This window comes from Clinocottus analis, unplaced genomic scaffold, assembly GCF_023055335.1.
Source record: "Clinocottus analis isolate CAN_PGR_092001 unplaced genomic scaffold, fCliAna1.0.p SCAF_6, whole genome shotgun sequence".
NCBI classification, from domain to species: domain Eukaryota; kingdom Metazoa; phylum Chordata; class Actinopteri; order Perciformes; family Cottidae; genus Clinocottus; species Clinocottus analis.
Window position 1 is genome coordinate 15,605,241 of NW_027176218.1, and position 26,697 is coordinate 15,631,937.

General features: G+C 41.8%; 1 protein-coding gene across 2 annotated transcripts; it reads right to left on the minus strand.

The window, feature by feature from the left end:
- Positions 1-18,253: 18,253 nt before the first annotated feature.
- Positions 18,254-26,190, minus strand: si:ch73-62b13.1 (Carbohydrate sulfotransferase 1-like). Of its 2 annotated transcripts, XM_068602941.1 has the most exons (4): positions 25,586-26,190; positions 22,485-22,670; positions 20,603-20,774; positions 18,254-19,762 (listed from the first exon to the last, which is right to left on the minus strand). In XM_068602941.1, the coding sequence occupies exons 1-4, from the start codon at positions 25,586-25,588 to the stop codon at positions 18,633-18,635; spliced, it is 1,491 nt and encodes a 496-aa protein (XP_068459042.1). In that variant the 5' UTR covers positions 25,589-26,190; the 3' UTR covers positions 18,254-18,632. The 2 variants fall into 2 exon arrangements, with proteins under 2 accessions (XP_068459042.1, XP_068459043.1); XM_068602942.1 differs by lacking the exon at positions 22,485-22,670 and having other exon boundaries at positions 25,586-26,187.
- Between the last annotated feature and the right edge of the window lie 507 nt (positions 26,191-26,697).

The following is a 26,697-nucleotide window of genomic DNA, read 5'->3' on the forward strand; positions in this document are numbered from 1 at the left end:
TGACAAGAGGAAAAAAGAGAGAGTTTTAACAGTCATAGAGGTAGACAGAGAGAGAAGGAGAGTGCCTTTACTTCTCATCTGCGATATGAAAACACACCTCTATTTGAAAGTGTCTGGCACAATGCACTGAGCTGAAGCTGCTACTCCCGTGAGAGTTGCACACACATAAAAAGTCACCACGAAAACGAACAAAATAGGCTGTTTCCCCTGAAAAGACTTGTGTTTCAAAGGCAGATGTAAGATGTGATGTAGCAGGAGGCAGCAGGGCTCCCTGGTGGATAACACTTACAGAAGATAACAAGACGGGAAAGATGGAGAGGGGGGAGGGGAGTGGTCTCAGACGGAGTGCAGCAGAGTCATCTCTCTAAATACTCCCTGTGTCAACCGGTTTGAATCACCAGCAGGCGATCATGTTTATCGTCCCATGGGAGCATTTGGAGAGCAGGTCACCGCTCGGCGCGCCGCTTGATCCGATCTGAAAGGATTGTTTGTGCTGAGAGAGAAAATAGACACAGCACGGCGGGGAGGATTCCCAGGTAGTTCAAGGTTAAAGCAAAACTCTAAGCACAGCGGCTCACGCGCAGACGACACGCAGAGACAAGGGATGTGCGCTGCTGAGAAAGTTGGTGTTGAGTGTTGACATTGTGATTACAAACTCATGAGGGAAATTTCCTCCAGTCATTTTGCTCCGTGATTTTAATAAGCTTCTTTTTTTTTTTTTACTGTCGATGGAAGATGACACTTCCCAATGACAGCACTAATCTCCATAATACACATGGGCCTTTATTGAGAATTTAAAGTAAGTTTTCAGCTCTTGTGAGATAACAAAGGGTCGTTGCCACCATGAAACTCTAACAGAGGAGCTATTCACTGTGCATATCAAAGGGTCTAGGCTCTCAGTTAGCGACCTTCATCTGCAGCAAGGCAATATGTTTTATAGCCGTCTTCTGTAGCACCTTTTGAAACACATTTGCTGTGGAGACGCTGGCAGGGGATGATGTTTGCTTTACCTCAGTGAGAACTCTTCCTTTATTACACCTCAGGCACGCTGTGACTCAGGGATTGTCTTTTGCTGGGAGGCAAATAACACAGTATGTATTACGGAATTCTGTCAAATATAGTTATTAAATGTATTAAGCGATTGTGGAAGAAATCCAGAAAACATCAAGCTCAAATTAACGTCTGAGAGTAAATCAAGGCCTGAGGAATGTATGGCTGTGAGGGGGAGTTGCTTGACCTCTGGGTTTCTGTTCCATGGGATATATTTGGTTTAGTTCTTAGTGTGATTACATTTGTATTTGTGTTTGCTTCGCTCTTTATATGAATCAGTAATTTAGAGTTGTAACCTGCACATTTTGTCTACATATTGTTTCTTTGATATCTTTAGGTATTCACAAATAAGTTGAAGTGTGGGCTGAACATGTATAGTTTTGTAAAATCTTGAATCTGTTTTGAGTCGCCATTGAACCTCTCAGGTCCTTTTCTTCTGTGTGTATTGGGTTACAATACTGTACAAGCCAATTAGGGACAGGTATTGTAGCCTACTGGGTCCTAGAAGGAGGGGGGGTAAAAATAACTCAGTTTAATGAGTGCCGAGGAACAGTGAGTACAGGCAATACTTTGCTTCAGAAATCCAAATGTGCTTGAATTGTCTTGTTGTTGTTGTATTAACGTTGTGCTACCACAGACTGAATTCTAAAATCTTATTTTTTTTTCTTCTTTGGAACATTTTAGATGTGTGAATCTCTAAACTAAGAAAGAGTTGTTGCATTAAATCATAATTGTGCTGTAATATTTATTAATTTGTTGATGATGTGAGGAGTGAGGGGGGGGGGGGGGGGTTAAATAGCATCCATTCAAAAATCCTTTAAACATTATATTGAATGAGATATTTATGTTTATAAACTGAATTGTATATTTCCTATAATAAATCAGATACTAATGGCACAGCGCTGTGTATTACATCTATTTTTCAACAGAAAATTATTTTGTGCTGGTTAGGGGGTACATCGCTGAAAAAAGACATAAAATCACCATTTGGCAGCAGAAACAAGCAATACCAACATTATCCACATTTATTAATTTACACATTTAGCAGGTAAGCAGCAACATTAAATGTCTCTGGTCTTGGTCTTCACAAACACCTTTGGAGGGAAAAATCTGGTTATTTAGCTGCTGAATTGCTCAATTACGTTCACCAGCTCGTCTTCCTGGTCAGTCTGCCATTTGTAAGCTGGGCAGGTAGTGGACAGGCTGTTTTTGAAGCCCTTTCACTGAAAACCTTTGCTGCAGCGTGTGTCAACAACGCTGATGAGAGCAGTGAAAAAGAGTCCCAGAAAGCCAAAGCAATGAGCTGAAAGTCAGCCGGGTTCATCACTGCAAGGGGTCGCTTTCACGTTATACACAATTTGGTACCTTGCTGATGTAAAACTGTTTATCAGTGCAGCTTCAAACTTTAGTGTTTAAATGAACTTGTTTCTACTTAAGAAGAAGCACCTGGCTCCTATTACACCACTTGTTTCCCTCCTGCAGAGAGAAATGTTGCCTGAATATATAAATGCTGTGCTGAAAAGATGTGCTGTTCTGAAGCCTCCTGCTCTGCTTCTCGCTTCCATTAATTACACTCGGGGTAAAGAAATTGAGCATTACCATTTTATCTCTCCCCCGGCATAAGCCCACGTGCATGTATACATACATGCATGCACTTATTTTTTTTCAAGGTCAGGTAGTCAGATTATTACTGTGTGGTGTCCTGATGACGATGATGACTGTTGTAAGCATCCTCAGAAGCAGCAGTGCACTTAAAGACAATGAGCAAGCACATTTTACAACCAGCCGGACTCACAAGGGGATCAACTTCCATATTGTGTCAGACAAAGGTCGCTCAAAGAGGTCGAGGAACGGGAGGATTTCAAGGGAGAAGATGAGCTTATTGTGGCGCACTAGGTCTGCGGTACACATTCCCAAAGCCCCCACAAATCCTTATCTCGAAAACAGACCTCCTCCGCTGATCCCAGACTCTAAACAGTCTTTTTAGAGTCCTGCTGCAGATCCTTTGATCACTGAAAGGAATAACCAATTATCCGATCCTATCTTGTCCAGGATCACAGCTCTGGTAACCAGGACTCAGGACGCTCCAACCAAGCTGAACCGCTTACATTTATAGTACAAAAGAAACACTTTCATTGCACTGAAGAAACAGAAGAACCTTATATTCAGTTGAGTGCCGTTGGAAAAATAAACTGTTTAGTCACTTAATATGATAGTGACAAAAATCTTTACATTTCTACCGACTGATTCTAATTTCCTATAAAATGTATAAAGATAATAAGTGAAGACATTGTTTTTATTCTAAAATATAGCCAAATTAGTATACGTTGTTTTTATTTAGTAAGGTGATGAATAGGACTGCTTCAGCATTAATATACTTTCTGAAAGTAATTTATTTTACACATTTGATGCATACATTGGTGCCTTCAATGGGGATGAAAATCCTCGCCCCTCGTCGCTCATCACCACACATTCTCAACACAAGTAAAAAAAAACCTTCATACAAACACATTTTTTTCACCAGCCCCCTTGTAGAGGTGAATATAACTGTGTTTGTGATTCTCAAAGCGCTGAAAATCTTAATTTGAAACACTCACAAGCAGCTTCTTTCCACTTACTTGAATAATCCACAGGCCCCGCTGTCAATGGCTTCAACTCGAACTACTTTCTACCAAAGAAACCATGACATGCATCACACAGCATGGTCCCTTCATCATCCACAAGCTATAATAAAACATGATATGATGGCTCTTCATTTGGACTGATAAAGAACGTGCCTCGTGTCACCACCTCCATCAGGACTTTTCTGCATCGCTTATAGCTCTGGTTCATCTGCATTATTCACTAGTTATCATTCATATATGTCATATGCATCATCCTATAAGTACATACCGCTTCACACAATGCTTCATTAGCTTTATTGCAGCTGTCTAGGTTTTGTAAATGATGTCCATTCAATGCACAGTGATTTGGTGGTGTTTGAGAGTTGGCACTCTCAGATATTTGTGCTTTCATCACCTGATTGCATGCTGATTCATGTCTTCCATTAATTCTGCATGTGAGTCACTTTGATTATTGCTCTTATCATCTTTGCATTTCAGTTCCCGAATGAGGCTGCAGACCTCCCAATAGCCATAAGAATGATGACAAGAAATCCTTGCTGTGACCAATGATTCTCAATAACAGGCTGCTTAAATTAGCCCATTGGAACCTCGCCTGCCCCTTTCTCTCCATACACACACACACACACACATACACACACACACACATACACACACACACACACACACACACACACACACACATGCACACACATTTTAAGTAAGTTATAGGATTGTGGAAGAATAATCCACTTTTATTACTGCCGCTTGGTCACTTCAAGATCTTAAGACGCATGATTGCAGCGTATTGTTGTGTATAATGTTTGTTGTATTATATACCAGTACAAAACTACTTTGGCTCAGTGGTTAGCATTCCAGTCAATCATTCATAAGGTTGATGGCACGAATCCTAGCTCTCCTAATCTATACTGTTTTGTCCTTGTGTAAGACACTTAACCCCAATTGCTGCGTCTACGGAGTGTTGAGCAAAAATGTAAGTTGCTTTGGATAAAAGTGTCACCTAAATGAAGTGTAATAAGTAAGTAAAGAGCTCCTTTGATGTAAAGTACACTACTGATGTTCACAACACTATTGGTTGTGAATGATATTCAGCTCCTGAGTGATCAGATAGCAGAGAAACCATTAGCCATAGACCCGGCAAACCATAAATGTGACATGGTACCATAGCAACAGATTTATATAGCGATGGAGAACTCACACTTATGTTCCCTGGCTGTGGGAAGAATAGCTGTACAGACAGGAGTACTTGGACATTGTGTCTCTAGTGGCTCTCCAGTGGCTTGATGCTTCTTATGTGAACCTATACTACAAGAACAGCAAATTAATACATAAAAAACACCACCATTTTGGTCTGCTGCATCAAGCTTCCTTCCAGTCTGAAGTAGACGACAGCGAGCTTCTGCATCATGAGAGTCCTCTGGTGCCTCGCAGGCGGCCACAGCGACTGGGTGCCTCTTATTGGGGACGAGCAGCGTGGTTCCCGCTCCAGCACAGTCACAGGCTCCCCCGGTGGTCGGTAGCACATTATCATTACCCTCAACAAACCCTGAATGGTGCTAAAAAACTGACAGGCCAATTCGGTCTGCTCGTGATCTGTGTGTAGCAAATGGATCTACGTGCAGTGAAGACAATCCGGTCTCTCTTGTGCTCTGTGGGTGTTTGTTCACTGAGGTCGTGTCGGTGAGATGCTGTTCAGTTGTCCTGCTGCTGAAAGATGGGGATGATTTAAATCTTCCTAAATGCACAAGAAAATACACCAGTTTCTAGTTTAAGGTCATTATGCACAAATTAAAACATAATCATCAATATTATATTCCATTTCTGCCAATGAATCCCCTAAATGATGGCAATTCATTATTAAGTGATCAATCTATGCATTTCTTTTGATGGACATGTGTGTATGTGTACTGTTCTGTGTCTGATCACCCCCTGTGTCTGTGTGTGTGTGTGTGTGTGTGTGTGTGTGTGTGTGTGTGTGTGTGTGTGAGTGGTCGGGTAGTGGCCCTCCCCAACCACTCACACGTATGCACGCACGCACACACGCACGCACGCACGCACGCACGCACGCACACACACCGCCCTCTCTTTTTCATAAAGCATTATTAGAATCACATTATTTCTGCACCAGTTTATTTTCCACAATTTCTGCCTTCCTTAGACTCAGGCTACATCTATTCATAAAAAGATAATATTTTATATACGATTTCACACTATGGCTGTGTAACTCAGAGCCTCACTCTCACCAGTCAGCATGAGCCTCCCATTCAGTCAATTTCTGGTGTTTTTTTTGGTGTTTATCAAAATAATGGAAAGTCTTTCATGTGCTGCGCGGCTGACACGGTCGGTATTCATCTTTCAGGGAGAATGAACTAGAGATTGTTTATGGTTTCATCCATCTTTCTAAAAACCCTCCTTTGCTATGGTAATGGCCGAGGCTGCCAGACCATCCTGGATTCTGTATTGAGTGAATTTATTATTTCCTGATTGAAAAAGCAGCGAATGAACTTCATACTGAATAAAATAAATACATATATTCTATCTATAATACATACATTATTCTTATTCATTTGCCTCTTTTGTTCAAATATGGCTCTGAATATGCGATAAGTATAATCTATCTGAGCTACATCGTTAACATCTGTTTGAAAATCACCCGTGAATAAATTCATGTTTACACCTTTTTGATGGCTGAATCATCCGGTTTTGTTCTTTGTGTTTGCACAGTGAATAGCTTGTTAGATTGTTTCCTGACACCGAGGTCAGTCGATATGACGGAGCGCTTTGTTGGCCTCGCAATCAATGTTGCTTTTCTTACTTTCTCGGCGAGTGAGCTGATTTGATAACTCAAAGATGTTGCATATTACATATAGCTGTTAAATATAGCTGTCAACTTGTCAGAGGGTGAGTGATGATATTTGTGGTTTGGTACTTAGTACATCAACTCTCCTCTTGAATTTATGGACTGATTTGGTGCTCAGTGGAGCACCAGAGGGAAGAACAAAATGTTATTAAACTTCTTTTTTTTTCCTCCATAAAATCTCAATATTTCATTGCTTTTCTATTTTGGGTGCTTTGTATATTCAGACAGTTCAGTCCAGACCAAAGGCAGAGTCGTGTTGAAGCCGAATGCTTTGGATGTGTTAGTTTAGAATATGAGCCTCATGCATTATTGGGCCATTTTAATCTCATTCACCCAAACAAGAATACATTTTTTATTTCAAAATGATTTTTTTCCCCACTTTGTACAGAGCACTGTTTATTTTTCTTTGATGTATGTAATCAAAGGGTTAACAGCCAGTGATGGACTTAACTTGCCAGCAGGAATGGAGCTCAATCATTTTAATGACATTTTCACAAAACCATGTGCTGGAGCCAGCGTTTCTTGGTATCTCTTTTGGAATATGTATTTTCTATTGGCCACAGTGGATTCACACACTCTCCCATTTGAGACAAGGCCATTTTGTTTATCCCATTACAGACAGGGGCTCTGATTCTAAGAGCCTGCTCAAAAACGTGATTTGTCCTGATAAGCCAATAAATGCTCCTTCATCAGTTTAGTGTTCAAATACATTAAAGAAGCACTCTAGTTACCAGAACAGAGGAGAACAACCCATTGATCTGGAGGATCAGAGCTATAAGCTTCTGCATCTCGGCTGAATGACACCGACTGAATCTAAAAAAAAAAATAATAATCTGATTTGTAGTGTTTTTCTTCTGTAAGTTATAGGATATATATAAAAGCAATTTTCAAACAAAATTGTTGTTGTTTTTTCATTTAACTTCAACCAGAGTTGGTGGCTTTGAGTGAGAGCAGGTGATACCCAGTCTTGTGTGGGAAGAGAGCACTAATTCATTCAGTACGGCGTACCCGACGGAGGGAATTGGTTTGGAAACACCTGTAAATCCTAACAACACAGGAGGTCTGGGGGTCTACCAGGCCTAAACTGTCATCAGGGAGGCAGACGGCGAGATGGTTCACAGTAATTAAATCTGCTGTATGTTGGCAAGGCTTTGTGTCCCACAGCGCAGCAGATGCGCCAAACTATCAATTGCTTTGGAGACTAAATCTATTAGGACTTGAACACGAGAGAGCGAGTGAACCCGCTGCTTTGGTCCCCTTCCAAAGGGATCGCTGCATTACTCTATTATTCAAAACTGAAAATAATAAGTAATTGGTGTTTAAAGGTCAAAGGTGTGTCCGTTCTGGATGTTAACGAAACACTTGGTCGCTTTAGGTGGAGCAAAGATCGATTCGTACAAGTTTGTATTTACTGTCTGAAAGAAGTCATTTCCCAATGTTGTGGTTTACAGAATCGTCTTTCGATGGCATCGGGATAGTCCGCATCTCAGCCATCTTCTCCGCTCGGTGCAGCTTGGGAGTGAGATTATCTCGAGCGAGAGCACTATCGTCAAAGGTGATTTGGAGGTCTTTAATGCAATTTATTAGATCGCCGTCTTTCAGAAGCCCTGAAGGCCTGTCACTTTACTCCCTGTTGTGATCAACAGAAGGGAGCTTCACTCGCTGGGCGTCGGCTCACCCTTTTTTTTAAAAGCCAATCATTTCCATGGACGGTCTTGAGCTCCCCTCTTCCCGCACAGGAGGTTCATCTGTAGCGCGCCGTCGTGCGTGTGACGCCATCAGCCGCGTGGTTACTTTTAGTGTGAGCCGTTTACTGTGTGTTTCTAAGGTTATCCTTGTCTCTCTAACGTCTTTTGCCTCTTATTTGTCTTTTGTTTATCCGTTGTCTTTAGTTTCTTATTTGTTTCGTTTCCCTTCATGTAAAAAACCAGCATCTGTGGTTTATTGTGTTTTTTTTGTGTGTTTGTAGGTGCGGCCAGACCAAGGTGACGGGGGTGTGGTGCCTCTGGGTGTTGGGGTCTCCCTTTGTGTGTTGTGTTTTTAAGTTACCTTCGGTGTGGACCCTCACGTGTGTGTTAGTGTGTGTGTGTGTGCGTGTGTGTGTGTGTGTGTGTGTGTGTTATAGGCATACACATGTGATCAGGATGCTTCCTTTTCTTTTTGTGACCCCGCCCGCGCCGGTCTACCTTGCCCGCCACTGGTCAGTCCTCGCCCTACACTCCTTTTTCAGTAACGGCTCCTTTTATTATTATCTTGTATTTACTAATAGTGTTTGAACATTGTGTCTCTAATAAAGATTGTGCATTGTAACTGTAACCACGTCTCCCGCTACCTATGTACAAGGAACCTGAGTTGCTTGTACATAATCTGTGAGACTGTGGGTACAAAACTAATATTACCACATACACATGGAGTTATTTTAAAGTATTCTCAGCAGTGAGTTTATAATTGTGAGTGTAAGGACTCACTGGGCTCTTTTTGTCGATAGCATCCTCATGGAACAAAGCTTGATGGACCTTGGGATCAATAATTCCTCAAACGGCTTCAACAGGGATTAACTATCCCTCTGTAGGAGCTTCTCAGGTCAAAGCTCGGCTCATTTAACAGCTAATTAGTTGCTTTCGGTTGAGCATATGGTTCTTGTGAAGCATCTGTTTCAGCATACAGTTAACGCTGACTCTGCACATGCTGGTCAGTGAGAATACTGTGTCCCCGCTTTGGCTAAGAATGAATGGAGACTATGGCTTTATTCACCGTCAGTGGCTTGAGAGTTTTTTGTTTATATTGGTTTTGATCAATAGCGGCAGATTCCCTGCAGTATATCTGTTTACTTGAGTAATGTCAAATTGTCTAGTGGAGTTTTTAAGCACCATTCCTTTTCAAAGCAGAGCAAATCATCATGACACCGGAGTGAAGCATCAATTGTCCTTCCATTAGCCGACAATCAAGCCAGTGTGCCACTGGCAACTTCCTCTTCCTATTAGATTTCAAGGAAAATGGTGCAGCAGCTGCTGTGTTCATCACTCGTCCATACCAAGCTAATGTCTATCTGTGTTTTGCTGTAATCGTGTTAGCGCTTGTTAATGTGGCTGCAGGCAGTGTGCGCTGTGTGTAGAATAATACACAGGCATGACGCAAAGTAGAGGAGACTACACTACAGGTCCCTTCATAACAGACCCCTCTGATTATATTCATGAAATTCAATTACTCTGACACAGACAGATGGACTTGTTGTCAGTGGGGACGCACGTCATTTGTTAGCATCAGCGGACATGTCAGTTTTGAGGCACTGATGGGGCCGAGGCTGTGACCTGGTGAACCAAAAGAAGGCAGAGCAAGACGGGGAAGAGCAAGAGGAGACCCAGTGATCAAGATTCCCAAGCAGGTCAGCATACTGGAGCCCGAAGAGCATGCTGTCAATTTAAAGAATAGTACTTTCTTTCTAAAAGTGAAATGTAAAGTTTGCTATCAGTATTATGTCTGTGTGTTAATTAACATACTGTCATTCCCAACTTCTCATCATGGAGAGTACTTCTGAGCGGATGAAATTTGCTGCATTGTGTGTGTGTATATATATATATATATATATATATATATATATATATATATATATATATATATATACACACACACTAAATCCTTTTTCTGAATGCTTTTTGTCTATAATCAAGACACTTGAAAGAAAATGGATATCACATGACTATTCACATATGCTGGGCATGTCGGTGCCGGTGTGAACAGGAAGTAGGAGCATTATTGAGCATTGTTGTACTCGTTAATAATAAAAAGTTGTGCTTGATACTTAAGATCTTCTTCTATATTCTTCCCCTATAAACTTTGCTTCTTAGTTCTAATAATTGCTGATCGCTCCAATAACAGCTTGCTTCCTCCACATAGAATTATAAAATGTAACTGCACAACAACTGCTTGTATAGACCACAAGGTCAGCAATGCCTGTAATCCATTATCTGTGTTGAATATCCCTGGTAGTCGATCGATAATCAAGGCCGCTATTGTTTGTCTTCTTCCGCCCGCAGGATGAATCGGGGAAAGCTGAGGCCCAATTAAGTCGTGAACAAGGGCATCCACGTCGCCATTTTCAAAAAGGTCCCTGGGATCCCCGCCAACACGACGACGCAACGCCAGGGTTTTCAAACTAACAAAGCCTTCGTTTTTGGCGTTTTAAAAACTCTTGAGTAGAGTGTACACTATAGACATAACGTTAGCTAAATATATGCTTTTTAAAATGGAGATGTAGTAGTATGGATGTAGCCTAAGTAGTTGCATCGATACTAAAGACACAATAGTCAGGGAAAATTGACTGTTTACAAAAGCGACTCGCCGTCTTAGATCGGCAGCAGCCTCAGGTTATTGAACGGCTCCCAACTATCCATGCTGATGTGTTTGTAGTCAGGGTCCATCTCCCCACTGTCTCCACTCCATCCAGTCTGTTCCTTTTCAACATGTTGAAATTGGATGTCTCATATGCCATTTTGATGAATATGAAATATATTCAAATGAAACCAAAAGGAAAAGATACAGCACTTGGTCCTTTAATCCAGCTGGATGCCGCTCTGTTCGGTGCCCTCTGTTGGAGTGAATTATGGATGAGTCTGAACATTAAAGCTAGTTGGAAATTCATTGAGGAAGTGCTGACAGTGTTGGTATACCTTTATCTACCGTGGGAGCAGTTGGGGAAAGGGGAGAGGAGGGGTAAATGAAAACAGAGAAGGATGATGGTTCAATGCACAGTATGTTAGGTAAGAGCCAGACACAGAATAAGAGAATCTTTGTGGTTCAAACTTGCCCCGAAACCTTGAGCTGCTGCAAGCTGGGATGAGTGGGCTGGAGAAGCTGAGGCCAAACCAAACTCACAGACCAAGGCTGTAAAGCATGACGCGTGATCCGATTCTGAGCCTGCAGGGCTGTTATCACACCTTCTTCCTACTGTCTCTGTGATACCGCGGCCCACGCCTCATACTGCGCTTTAGTCCTCCTCGTACAAAAGACTTCCATCAGAGAAAATTATATGAAAATGTAAAATCCCACAGAAATGTTCACACCTACTGTTTTCTGAAAGCGGAGTTGGGAATGAAAAGAAGAAAGAGATGCCAAACAAGGGAGGAGAGGGGTGTGGGGGAGGGAAAGAGGGGGAAGCGGACCAATACCCATAGCTTAAACATCTGAGTGTTACTCGCTTGAAAAACATTTGGACTGGTTTTACGAAACCTTCCGGGAAGAGAAACTCTCCTCGGGGTAAGATCCTTCAGAGCAGCCTGGCGCCAGCTGCTGAGGGGTGTGATTGAACGCCAGCAGATAAACTGATCTACTGTTTGAGAGCACACCGAGGGTGCCAGAAGGAACTAAACCAGCACTTTTCTCGAGCTATAAATTCACTAAAATGTCTTTCTATTATCTATTTATTGGAAGAGAGCACGGATATTCAATTCAAATTCAACAATGTCCAGTTACAGAAGAGTTCCTCATGAGGTCGAGAACAATAATATTTAACTTGTGCTATATTTTACAGCCATATATATATATATATATATATATATATATATATATATATATATATATATATATATATATATATATATATATATATATATTAAGGCAGCCCTGTAGTTGTGCCAATGTCTATAGTCAACAACTGACTGCCAAATCAAATAGAGAACGTGAAATATTTCAACAATGTTAATAGATTTTACATTTAACTGGATGTTTATTGAATTTTAAACATAAATAGCGTAGACTTTACTCATGAATACATGTTCATCTCATAATTCAAGTTAAATTAGGGATGGATTTAAAAAAAAGATACCTAACAGAAAGCTTTAAAATATGTTTATCTTAAAACATAGTAATTCCTTTTCGAAAAAAAAATGATATTCAGAGTTTTCATGGTTTATATCTGCATTAGTTTCAGCTCGATTCCTTTCTGTTAACATCATTGCTGGGCAGTGAATTCAAGTGTTAGAAATCTAGTTGATTGATCATATTTGGCTCTGAGATTATTTTCTGTGCCTTCATTTCAGATTTGAGTGGGTGCATTTGCTCAAAAGATTTGTGCTTTGTCTCAGAGTGGCGCTTCACATTGCTTTTAATAATGGTCACAGTCTCTTAGGCTACCATATGAGACACTGTGGTTTTGAATTTTCCGTGGGAAGAATGAACATATAAGATTCTGATTAAAGGCTCTCTTTTCGTTCTCCACTTCTTTTTTTTTTTGAACTCACCCGATGAAATGACTTCTCTGACTCTACTTATTCGACTATTCTGTCTCTCGCCTCATCTCTTCCCTGTGTGTGTATTTCTAACTCCAGTCGCGGTCCACCTATTATAGGGACTCATGTACTCAATGTTCCACTGAGTACACCAGCAAGCTTAATGTGTCTGTCAGGTGGAGCCGACTAGAGACCATTGAAGCTGTGGTCTGGTCTGCTGAACAAAGAGCTGAAACTTGCTATAAAGCTATGTAAAAGATACGGGGGTGCTGCATATTTGGGTGAACATTTTTGGAAGGTTCATCACTTTAGGTGACCCTTTTCCCCTCGTCATTTGATTGTTTTAAAAAGAAAAAAATGTTGAAGCGCTCTTACAGACTAGTGCAGAGTAGTTTAGTCCAGGCCCCTCCAGAGCGTCGCATGTTCGTCAAAGAAAAACAAAGTTCTGCAACACAAATTGTTGGATGAGAGTTATTCTAATGAAAGGTTTGGAGGGGATGTGTCTCTTTTGTAACCGCGACCAACTCGTACACATCTAACTCATGGGGGCCACCTCTCGCCGGAGCGGCAGCAGTATTAAACTGAGACTGTTTCATAACCAGTTAAAGGTTCCTCACAGTAACTTTAAGGAGAAGATCTAAATAATTTTTTTCACCACCATTTTTTTTTAAACTGACTTTGAATTTTAGTTAATTAGTTATATATTCATTGAGGAGACACCTCATGTTTGATGCTATTACTCATTTCTTCTCTCTCGCCAGACCTATGACTGCTTCATTGGGCATCGTGGGGGAAAAAAAAAAAATTCAAAATCGCCTAGACATCTTATAAGCTATAAATGCCTTTTAACATAAAACATAAGTCTGCTGCCTATTACCTCAGATTGTAAAATGCCTGATTACCCTTTGCAGTTTTACAGCAGTTAAGCATTCACCATATGCCCTTGTGTAGTGTTTTTTCCCCCCAAAAGGGCAATAAAGGACAAGATCATTTGAGTATTTAATATTGTAAAGATGTAAAGCCATGATTTAGATCCTGCTGACAGTTAAGAGGGGGCTTCGACCTCAATCATACGTGCATATAGTGCGTTAATGTATTGCTGTTGTGGAAGCTTATTCGCTGATGGAATACTTGTTGAGGTTCACTGGTGTCTTTTTAAACTGCGGTGTGTGGGACAATGCTGACGGTGCTAAGTTTGATGGAGCGCCTGCTTGCATTTACCTTGAGGAGCTCTACCCAAGATGCTGCTCCGCCAGCTGTCCTTTTGATGTTCGCTGTGAAAGCCCCTTATTAGGATCAGTCGAAAACAAAATATATGAGCTGAGCGTGAACTTGTGCTGAAAACAAATGCTGGGGAGAGATGTCCTAATGCAATAAAAAAAAAAGAAAGTTAAATTGCTGAGAGAGAGAGTAGAGACAGAGGCATAAAGATGGCCTCAAAAGCGCATATGGAGGAGGGCTTGTGCGTTTATGTGTGTACTGTGCGCATGGGGGAAATAATAGCATTTGAATGATGGGTGTGACAGAGGCTGATGTTCGCTCAGGGCCCGTGTGGCTCCAGTAATAAAGATACTGGGGCTCAAAGTGGTTTCATTCTATCTTAAATGCTCCTTAATCTCTCCATAAAGGACATCTCTGGCTCCCAGTAAGGAGAGTGAAAAATGCAACCTGTTGGTGCCAATGCTGCTGGGATTTTAATGGTTGTGTCAATAGAGGTAAAGCTGCTGAGCTTAAGTTTCAGGATTTTCTCGTCGTTTTTAAGCATTTTTATAGAACACATTCAGACGAGGCTATTATACAACGGATGCGCATAGCTTGTGGAAATTACAGCCAACCAGCAGCTCTCAGCGCTTAAGGGACAGAGAGAAATTAGAAATATTGTTTGCTGTGAGAAGCTATCTTTAAATGCTGATGTAAGTCTGATACAAAATAGGAATAGAAGATATTTCTCTGGTCGTCAACCGGATCACAAGTCATTTTAACTGGATTGTCAATATGTTGCGTGTTCTTCTCTCACCGGGCACTGACCTTTTATTAAATCAATGCTTTCCTATAAGGAGGGTAATTTGTGGAGCGCACACGGCGTAAGAAATTGTCCTCTGCCGCTCGGCTGCTGGATGTCACCTTTGTCATTATGCAGTCATATCTCCATTATACTGCATGAACATACAGGTACACACATGTTTATGTATGCTCATGTGCACATGAGGATGACATTGATTTTGATCAAAGCATACGGTTATGTGTCAGCGTTGACGGCGAGCGAGAGCTCATAATTTGAGGACTTTCTGGCTGCTTGCCCAGATAAGGACCATAAAGAATCGACGATGGGATAATAAACCTGCATGACACACCTACAGCTGGAGGAGCCTCTGCAAGGACGTCTCACAACCTCCGTCGCTCCCACATCTCATCATGAGCAGCGAATGGTTAAGGCGGGTGATTACAGACAGGTGTCGGGGCAGAGCAGAGGGGGGATTGACGCGATAGAGCTTATTTGATTGACACAACAGCGTTGCTGGAAGGTCAAGAAGGTGCTTATCAAAACATCGCTGGTTCATACTGTGTCTGTCCTCCTTGATACCGGTAGCCTGAAGCTCGTAATACTCATTTGTTGTTAATTTTAAGAGCAGGTAAAGTTTTTTTCCATTGGAACCGGCGTTTGTTAAAAAGATGTTTTAACAATTAAATTGTGGGCACCATGTTCCAAAGGAAATAATGAAAACAAATTATGTCTGGTTTCTTGAGTCTAATAAACATGATATTAGTTGCTATATTAATGTGATTCCCAGTTGTTTATACTGTAGATGAGAATACAGCAGTGGAGATTGTTGTCCCCTCAAGCTTTGGACCTCAAGCCTTTCAGCTTGATTGTGATCTTCCTCTTGCTAACAAGCCTTCACCTTCACCTTTCACACAGTTTAATCATGTTGTAATACGATGTTTTTATGTATGGTGCTGTAAGAATGACTTTAAAATGGGCTGTAAAAATACTTTCTTTCTGTTTCCACACATGCAAATCACTCAGTTAATCACCTGCTCTGTCTCCCATAGCTGTCAGCGTGACACAATGTGCCCTGCCACCTCATGACCAGCACCATTTACTTTGTGTGTTTGTATGTTCTGTGCCTCTGACATGGATGCGTTTTAGTGTCTAACTTGTCTCTGGTCTTTAGTCCATTCTAATTTAACATGGTTTTTCCTCATTTTATTTTGCTTTGTGCGTTGAAGTTGTGAGCCTCTGTGTCTCCTGAATGAGGATACTATGTATTTTAATAGTCTCACTTACTCATTGTTTGTGCACACATTTTAAAAGCTTCAACATTTTATAACCTTGTATACTTAATCCCATTTCTGTTTTTAGGTCCTCTTGGCTAACTCTTGCACATTTACTGAAATGTTTATGTTAATGTGCACCGTCCCCTTATCAAATAAACCATTTAAATTGGTTTCTTCCCCTTTAAACATCTTATTCCATAACTCCATTATTGATGTGACCTTGTGAAACTTGTACACAGCCAGTACAATAATAAGTCATTAAGAACACAACATAGGGACTGTTTTTAGAAACAATTCTCAGGGAACTGGAGACAGGCCTGCCAAATCCGTTGTACAATCATGTGACTTGCCAAAGACGTTTATAGACGAGCCAAGAAGTCAACTTGACCTGAATAAGTACGTAGGAACCGTAGGAAAGTAGAAGGTGCGCGAGTAAACAAGTCCAGATGTTTTCCGGTTGACGTGCTAGAATGTGATTGGTGGAAAGTGGTGTGGAGGGAGGTATATAGTTCTGATTTAGGGATTCTGATGTTGAACTTGTTGTCAGATTGTTATCATAAACAGAGTAATATTCAGCTCCCTGCTGGTTGCCTGAAATCTGAATCCCATCTCCATCTCTTCATTTGCCACAACAAGCTCCTCCCATCTACTCTGACCTCTGTTATGTTGTCCAGCTGGGCAGCGTCCATCAGTCAGGAGTTACTTGAGATGTGGAAAGATTGTGGATTAGCTAATACCTCGTTGAAATTACGATTTGAATGAAAAAACTATATGCACATATTGAGTCGGCTGTAACACTGCACATTCAGAGGGTGTGGAAACTACTTAGAAAGCAAACAGATATGTCTAAAACGTTAGGTGAAAGCAGCTGAAGGAAATGAATGAATATGTAGCTTAAAGTGATGGATAATCAGTTACGAGCTGGCTAAAAGTAAAGGATAGGGGTTTAAATGTGTCAATGAAGAGGTGCTTGATTTCATTTGAAAGTGCTTTGGGGTGTGTCTAACAAAATAGTTTAGGAACCACTGGTGGAGATTAACAGCGTGCTATTTTGCATTTCCCAATAGCGACACGCATCTCACATTTGTTACCCATATTGATAAGAGCGAAATTTGTCAGACCAGTTAAGGAGACAGAAAGAGGTTGCTGGTATTGAGTGCAAAGAAATTGGTAATTAGCTGACGGCTGACTCAGGCCACTTGCAGCTTTGTGTGTCAGGGTGGTTATGGAAAAACCGATGAAGCACATCTCCCGGGGTGTCATAAAGCTTTGCTTTATGGCCAGTTTGTGTAGCCTTGCAGATTAAGTTGAAAGAAAGAGGGCCAATCTTTTCTCCATGCGTCTTAAATCCTGTTTCTCCTCAGCTGGATGTGTAGATCAATTCTGCGGTCTGCCTGAGACGTCCCTGGTGTCAGCAGCTATAGGGCAGCTGCAGGAAGGATGTCTAAAAATACATTATTAAAGGGACAATTTCACCTCAAATGTTACGGTACTCACAGAGCAACATGGCCGACACTCTCATGTTAGATACTTTCCTTTGGAGTGGTTTTCTTCGTCTGCATATGCTTTAAAGCTCGTAGCTCCCAGTGGGCTACAATTGCAGCCTCCATAAGAAGGCAAGAAATGATTCATGCAATGAGTTCTTGCTTGGAAACTACTTCCATTTATCTCAAGAGAGCAGCTCTTCATGGACATGAATGGCACACTTCCTTTCTTTGGACACAAAAACAAATTTCAAATGTGGGGACTGGCCGAAAACCTGCAACCAATTTCTAAATATACTATAAACAGCTAGCACTGCTAAACGATCCAGGTAATATTCTGTTTAGGGTTAAAGTTAACTCAATATCAAGCAGCATGTGTTCTCTTGAGTTGGAAACACATTTGTTACTACAGACAGATTGAAATTTGGCTGAAAGACAAGCCAAACACAGAGGGATTACAAGATAAAAGAATGTGCATTGTTCTCTGTTTTCTTACATATGAATAATTTATTTTAAAAAGTCTAGAAAATACAAACCGTAGATATACACTGACAAAAAATGTTCAAACACATCCAGTCATAGCATTAGCAGATAATCAGTATTAACACATATGTTCTCATATTCCCAACATCCTCACATAGAAATCGAGCTGTTGTATATATAGCTGTTGTATATATATATATATATATATATATATATATATATATATATATATATATATATATATATATATATATATACACTCTGTTATTCTATATTGGCACCTGATCTTTCAATAGTATTTTTTCTCATTGGAACCCTGAGATTCTGAGAAAATGGAATAAAAAAACAACGTAATATCTCCATCACATCATGATTCAGAGTTTTGCTGAACAAGTCGAGAAGTGTTTTAAATCAACACAAACAGCAGCATAGACTTTATTCTAGATCGATACCTTTTTCCCGTGTCACAGACTCTTGACATTTGGCACTTAAAAATATTCAACAAAACCATAAAGTGGCATTATTAAAAAAAAAATACGATAAATTATACATGTATTTAATCAGCATCATGACAGACAGAAATATCAGCTGCAATAAATAAGCAGGTTAAAAATAAATCAAATCGAATCTACCATGTGATTGGCTGAAAGGTCCCGTGTTCCACTAAGCTGTGAGACAGGTTTCTGAGTTCAGCTGCAGAGTGGACCTGCTTGTATCCCAGCAGAGCCAGAGTGTCATTGCACAGATTCTGCACAGTCCTCACGATGTCAAAGCCGAGACGAAGCCTCCAGCTCTCTGCTGTCGCTCTGGAGTCTCTCGTGGTGGAGTACCTGTAGTTCCACTCTGAGGGGGACGACCCGTTGCTGTTGGTGTTCTTTTCGATCCACATCCGCACCCTGTCCTCCATCTCAAGCCCCACAAACCTGTAGATCTCGGTGGCCTTGTCTCTCGGATTGAACGCCAGGTCCTCGTAACGCACCAGCAGGTAGCGTCCCCGCAGCCACGCCGGCCTTTGAAGGCCCGTTTCCGCGGACGCCGCCATGTCCTTGCAGGTACTGGTGATCTGCGTCAAGTCCACGTATCGCGGCTGCCGTCCCGTCGCGTTCCATATTTTCCAAGCGCGGAATTGATCGGAGAAGGCCATCATGCGTGAGGCGAGGATGGCTCTGGGGTCTCTCACCAGGTGGACAATCTTCAGGTCCAGACGTGGGTCCTCTGTCAGGATGCGCAGGTCCCCCACCTCAGGGACCCGCACAGTCTTGATGGCTACATGTTCCCTGGACAGACATGACATAGAGGCTTGGGTGAGGTTCAAGGCCCCACATTTCTTGGGACACCAGGTTTCATCAGGCGTAACGGAGGCCGCCACATCCCCTGCATCCAAACACACGGGAGGGGTACAGAGTGCGTGGCTGGAGCTTCGGCGGAAGAAGGAGCCAGTGACGTGGTCCTGGGGCTCCGGACGGATGTAATTCTCCATGAAGTGAAGGTCACAAGTGTACAGATTGAGAAGGAGGTCCCTGTATGCTCCCAGTAGAGCCCGGCGGTCCAGGGTGCGACGCAGCCTGCTGCTGGAGTTGGTGAAGGCCTGCTGGACGTGGTAGAGAGGTTCAAATACATAGAAGACCCCTGGGTGCTGGTTGAGGAGTTGCCCGGTGAAGGAGGAGCCGCTGCGCGTGGTGGCAAACAGCAGGATGTGCTTCCGAGGCGAATCGACCGGCATCCAGCTGTCATCGCACAAGGCTCTCCACCTGGAGTCTAGAGGGAAGAAACAACCAAACCATTTGTTATGTTACCTGTTTAACTCATGTGATGCATCACGAAGTATTACAACAAGCTTATTAACAACTATTCATAACACAACCTGTTTCCTAAAGCCAGTTCTGCTAAAAAAAAAAAAAGAGTAGTTATTCCATTTATTCCAGAAGAGTTACTTCAGCTCATGAACGTGAAAATAGCAGTTTTCATCATAATTCAGTCCTGGAGAAAGTGAACGACTGAATCAAGCCAATAAAGCTTAAATAATTTAGATGGTAAACATGCCTGAGTAAGTTGCTTGTCTGCCGGTGGTTACCGAAGGGGCTTATGAAATGGCGGATCTCTAAATATAGTGCAAATAGCTAACGTGTAATTACTGCTGATGAGGAGTTGATTGCAAAGGGGATGTTACTTTCATACACAGGAGCTGCAGCTACAGCTGCGCTATGAGAGCGGATTAATGGAGATAAATTGGAGGATAATTGTAAAACGGATCACACATATTTCATTTCTCTATCCTCCCCACTTCTTGGGAATTCCCTCGTTTAATGATCTCCTTTCCTTTTTCTTCATTTTTCGGTCATAGCTTTGATTCTGAGCTCTTTACTGAATCCCTTTGCATGAATATTACCAATCAAGCGTGTGTCTGTGTGTCCCCCCCCTTCTAGTGCTGCACAACCGAGTTTTGTAACAATACACATACAATTTAGGTAGTTTCTGTATTTAAGTGCAATACATATCAGCTTATATCTATACACCAACAGCAATAGACACATTTTGCTCTCCTGCAGCGAGGAAGGACAATATGTGGGACAATCTTGACTGCCTATCAAGGCGTACCTCTGTGGTGTCTGCTCTGGCAGCGGTAGGTTCCCTGACAGGGCCCAGACATAGAGTCCCTCAGGGTGCGGATGGCTGTGTACTGGACCCCAAGAGACGCACACACAAGCAGCACCACCGTCTTCCAGGAGCACTCCATCCTGCGCCTCCCTCTGGCTCTACATCCTTCACGCTGACGCCGACAGGGAGGCACAGAGACACGCACAATGAGATTTCATTTTGATGTATTTTCTCAGCTTCATACATGTGCAGCTCCCTCTCCTTCACCCCTGCAGCTTTCCACTGATGGCCAATGAGCAGCTCTTTCTGGAGCGGTTAGGATGCTTGCAGGCAGGAGAAGGTAAAGTAAGTCACATTAACTTTTCCCTTTCAGATTTCCTTTGCCTGTTCAGAATGTGAACGCTTATCCTACTCATTGTGTAACGAGAAACGATTTGTAATACTCTCATGTCTGTACTTATCTTAGCATAAAGACAGAAAATGAGTACATAGTCTGGGCTCTTTCCAAAGGTGACAACATCATACCTTTAAAGCTCTCTTAATAAAATGTGATATTGTGTTAATTGGTGAGCTTTAGAGGTTTTAGTTACACATCGTTACCTTCAGACAGCCAAGATAGCTGTTTTCCCCGGTTTCCAGTCTTTATGCGAAGCTAAGCGAAGAGTATTTACCAAAATGTAAAACAAAATATTCATTACATACATGTGTTTCTTAAGAAATGCCGAATGAAGGATAGTTTACTCTCTCTCTCTCTCTCTCTCTCTCTCTTTATCCCAATGGAGCAAACAGACAGCACCTTTTAGTATTCCTACCAAAGTCGCCTAAGGGCTTCAGGTAAACAGCTTCAGGATTTGCTTCCTAAAGGATCCACAGATTTGTTCTGCAGAAAAACAACACAAAGGTCAGACCTCTACTGCAAAACATTAGCAGTCTTTTCCCTAGCTACAACAGCTCCACTATTCAAGATAGCCTACCCCGCGCACAGTTGCATAATTGCATTTCATATTTGCTTTCCTCTCTTCTGGGTAATTACGCCTTTAAGCCCAGCAGAGAGCTACATACCCAGATAAATATAGCTGTTTTCACATAGACGAGTGGAGAAGTTTCTTTTGTACACTTCTGAGTTTTTCGCCACTGGGCATGAAAGAGCAAAGGGAGATGTGATTTTCCAAATGGATTCAGGGAAAAAAAAAAAAAGAGCTGCCATCTATTTGTCCGTTCGCACCAAACTGATGGTAGGTAATCACACCAGATCCCTGGGTGCAAAGTGTGTCTCCATCACTCACTGAGGCAATCATCATCAAAACCACAGGTATATATATATATATATATATATATATATATATATATATATATATATATATATATATATATATATATATATAAATGTCATATTACTGACAAAAATAAATATTGCCTTCCTGTTTGCTTCTTCACACCCTTTTTCTGTCACTCTGTCTCTCTCCAGTCTGCCGCTCGTTCATTAATGATGTTTATGTGTCCCTGGCAGACTCATATCCTCAGGAATGTATCACACTGAGCTCAGATTGGCTTTTGATGTTCCATTAATCACAAACAGCACAAAGCCAAAGACGTTTACTCTGTGGGTGAGGGGAAGAGAAATTGAGTTGACATCATGAGCCTGTTTGAATACGACAAAAAACAGCAATCGCGGAATGAACACATCAGGGAGAAAAACTTTCGTTGCAGACAGAAAGACAGCGTTAGGGACGCCGTACCGTTTGTCTCTTTTTCCGAACAATTTTAAAACGACACAGTGTGTTTGTGCGTTTGTTGAAAGACAGAAAAGATTGGTGAAAAAGCAGAGAAATCCAAGCATGCATGACTGCAGATAATGAAAAACTTTGACCAAGCTTCTTACCGTCTCTGACACTTGAGAAAAGAGGGGGGAAAATCTGTCAATTTGACAGTCCTGCCATCCATACTCAACATGTACTGCACAGCTGGCTGACCAAGGCACATCATATGATTCCTTCTTCAGGTTTTGTTTTCCTTTCCAGTTGTGATCAGGACTTAGTGCCTCCTCTGCTACACACCCTGCTGCCCTCTGGAGAATGAGGACAGATGCTTCAATGGATTAAAGCAATTTGATCTGCAAGTCCTCCTTTCTCCCTGGCTTATAACTCCTCCTGTACCGAAACTCACACCGGGAATAATAAACACTCTGTCAACAGCTGGAAAGGAACTACGAGCTTCAGATGTCTCAGCTTTTGTTTCCCCCCTCGAACAATAATAGTGCTTACGGGGGATAAAAGCCTCGGGGACAGGATCAACCAGAGATTACGCTGTGCGGTGCACGTTGCTCTGGCAGGTTTGAATTGTAAATTCAGCAGCAGTTGCTGCTGCTACGTTTACATAGCTAGCAGCAAAGGTGTTGGAGGTAATGACATTTGGGCATGGTGCAGGGAAGGCAATTGCCTCTGTGGAAAATAAAGGCAACAAATGAGGTTAGAAGTTAGTGATGAGGATGGGACTGAGGGATATGGGATGCAAGTGATTGAGGGATGTGACAGCGCCAAAGATTTTTCTATTAAGGCACCTCTGTGTGTTCACAGAGCTTCTGAGTGAGGCAGTTTATTGGCAACGATCAATCCTGGGAAACAGAGAGTTGAGCAACAGGATAGCAATGCCAAGAGGAGCTTCAAATCTCCAGTTTGTCTTTCTCCCTCTGTTCACTATCTTTTTACCTTTTCCCTGTCTCTATCTGTCTCTAAAACAACACCACATACACACACGTATACATGCAGTGCCACAGGCGTAAGGCAGAGCAGAGCGGCTCTGACCCCGGGCGACAGAGGAGCTCCTGTGATAGGAGGGAAGATGAATCTTGTCCTACATGATTCCTCCAGCACACACTGAATAAAGGCGCCATACGCAGAAGAAGGAAGAACAGTGCAAACAGTCTGTTTGGGCTGTTTGAGTGTTAATTGAAACATAACTACAATAATAGAGTAAAGTTAAGTGAGGATGAAATTAATTAATAGCATAAGAGACCTGCAGTTTCTTATCTAACCCTGTAACATCAGCACAGTGCCCACTGAGCATGTTTCTGAAGAGACATTTAAAACACTTTTAAACTTAACTGTGGTCAAAAGACCTTCACATTTTTTAAATCTTTTTGATCCTCTTCATTGTACAAATTATAGCATATCTCTGTGTTCTACTCGGTTGTCTTTAATGGATTTTTTTTTTTAACATTTCTAGTCCTAGAAATTTATTACCTCACATATTTTGTTGTTTGTTTTTGTTTGCTCTTGTCTTCACGTTCATGTTCTGTTGCGTCTGTTATTGTCTATTGTGTAATGTGTCTTTGTGTACTATGAAAAGTGCTATATAAGTTGAAACCATTATCATCATTATTTATGTCTGAATGACGAGAGTAATGTATAACCAAATTCTATGTATGTGTACACACATCAATCAAAATGTACAAATAGTTGGTGAAAGAAGTTTCACGTTTTAACGTCTCACACTGTATAATAGCAATTGAATAGCAACACATCATCAGTTTCCCCTTGCAGAACAAAGATCATGTGACACAGGCAACAATTCATTTGTATTTATTATGCAACAATATATATATGTAACATATAACCTACTTTACATACAACTGTAAGTGAAGAGACACACTTCTCTCCCTGTACTTCTTCAATTGTCATTGTTAAAGCCACCCAGGAGCCGGTCTAGCGAGGTCTGCCATACCTTCATTATGGACATCTGTAAATAAAACAAGTATTAGACAATAAAATCACTTTTGAACCAGCTGTTGGACTATAGTAGTTCATTAAGTGTTTTTTCCAACAGAAAGATAATCACTGGGATGTGCAATATCCCAGTCCTAGCATACTATTGTATAATGTTTGTATGTCAACCCTCTTCTTGTTTGTACATCAAGTAAACTAAACTATCACTATAGAATACCACCCACTTCCTGTCTGTATTCTACATGTGAAATGGCCTAAAAACTAAATGTTATAGCACAGGGCTACAGCGACAGCCCATACACACATGTAGCCAACATGAACTGACACGTTTATGTTTACTGTGGGTCCATGTTGATGTCGCTACAAGCCAGCAGCATGAAATTATACTAATAGTGCATATTTCGTTTTGCAATATTGTAATAAAGTAGTTCAAGTACTTACAAAGTATTAGCGTGAAGCCTCACGTACAAGCCTCTGGTCACTCCGGTACCTTTTAAAAGTTGAAGAAGCAGCAGTACCAAGTATGCGCATGCGTATTCCAGCAGTAAACACGCTCGTTCACGTGAAATGAAAGAAAGAATTAAGACATCTGCTCCCGTTACGATGTCCGGGGAAGCTCGTGCATGACAGCATACAGTCTGTAGTTCAATATGCACGACGGTTTGTATGAAACATTAATATCAAATTGTGTTGACCACGTTTCACCGGCCAGTGCAATATATATTAAATACATGACCAATGTCGCTCTTTTTACCGACCACTGAACAGACCATCAACATTTTCAAACAAACTTGTGTTTTGTGACACGTTGATGATGTAAACGCATCTTATACGTTCAGATCGAATATCATCCCGTTTTTAACAAAACAGTTTGACTGTTGCAGTGATGAAGACCTTATTGCACCTGGACATAGTGAACATATATGTTCAAGGATTTATACCAATATGTGCCCAATATAACTTTTTTTTTTTTTTTTTTAAAGTGCAGCAATCGTTGACGAATGAAACAAACACATCTTTACAACATTACGTGGAGCATCACAACAAAGCCGATAAAGTAAGCCCAGGTCACTGGAAACTCTCCGTTAAGTACCGCTGAAACTGTGTGGAGTAGTCTTTACAGTTGTTATTAGCGTCCTATTATCACTATTATAATACTCTTTGTCAGATTAGAGCACATTGTTAGTTAGATAACAGCTGAATCGCTGCGCGTAAAATGCAACAACAGATTTAAAGAGAGAAGAACATGTTGCCTTACCATAGACGCACCCGATCAGATCCAGGACTTCTACGGCCGGTTCCGTCCTGTGCGCTGCATTTGTCAAATTGTGTATATGATTATGTGCGTGCGCGGGTGTGTGTGTGCGTGCATGTGTGCGTGCGTGCGTGTGTGAGTGTGTGAGTGTGTGTGTGTGTGTGTGTGTGTGTGTGTGTGTGTGTGTGTGTGTGTGTGTGTGTGTGTGTGGGTCGAGCGCTGCCGCCGGTGTGTCCAGAGCCGAAGTGGATTCAGAGCTCGAGATGCGCCATGGCTGGAGAGCGGCGCGAGGCAGAGCGATGCGCGTCTCCCCCCTCCAGAGACCACACCGACTACTGGAGCTGAGTCTCTAGATTGGATGCAAGATTGCCTCGCCGTGCATTACGCTTTGATGCCGTAGGGTACGTGTCATTGCGTCTTGGAAATGTATCTTATCTTAACAGGCAGGAGATAGAGCCAACACAGTGAGATCTCAGTCTTGCAATAAAGAAATGGAGAGAAAAAAGAAAAGCTGTTTTTTTTTTTAAGCCATCGTGATTGAATTAGTTTGCAGGTGTCGGAGGATCAGAAATGTCCCATATTTTATGGAGGCAGGTTTCATCAGCTCCAGCTGGGCATCAACAATTATTTCCTACCTGAGTGTCATTCCTCCTTCTCTGTCACTGTCATGCTCTCTACAGGGTTTCTCACTTTACACAGGCACACACACACACACACACACACACACACACACACACACACACACACACACACACACATATCCCACGAGATAGCAGTGCAGTGGCTCAATGACCTCTATTTTTCCTCATTCCAGTGAGGATGACTGCTATCATAACATGTATGCCCCCTTTACTCACTCTGCTGCAGACTCACAGTGTGAAGGGATGGGTGCCATATCATTGCCCCCGGTGGGTTACCGCGGGGTCAGACTTGGCCTTTGACAGCTCCATTACTCCTGGGAATGGGGGTCGATTCTGTTTGCGCTCTTTCAGATTTATACCCTGCTGTGGAAGAGTCACGCTGGCTAAAGTGTGTCTTGACTGAGATGTGGAGACAGATTGGTGAAATAATGTGGCTGTCGTTGCTGCACCTCAGTTCTCACTTGTATCATTTCT

Excerpts from the sequence above, each read along its gene's own strand:
- si:ch73-62b13.1 (XM_068602941.1), bottom strand. Across the intron at positions 20,775-22,484 it reads TTTCTCAAGTGTCAGAGACG|CGTGAAGGATGTAGAGCCAG; the intron begins GTAAGAAGCTTG and ends TGTCGGCGTCAG. Across the intron at positions 19,763-20,602 it reads CCAGAGCAGACACCACAGAG|ACTCCAGGTGGAGAGCCTTG; the intron begins GTACGCCTTGAT and ends TCTTCCCTCTAG.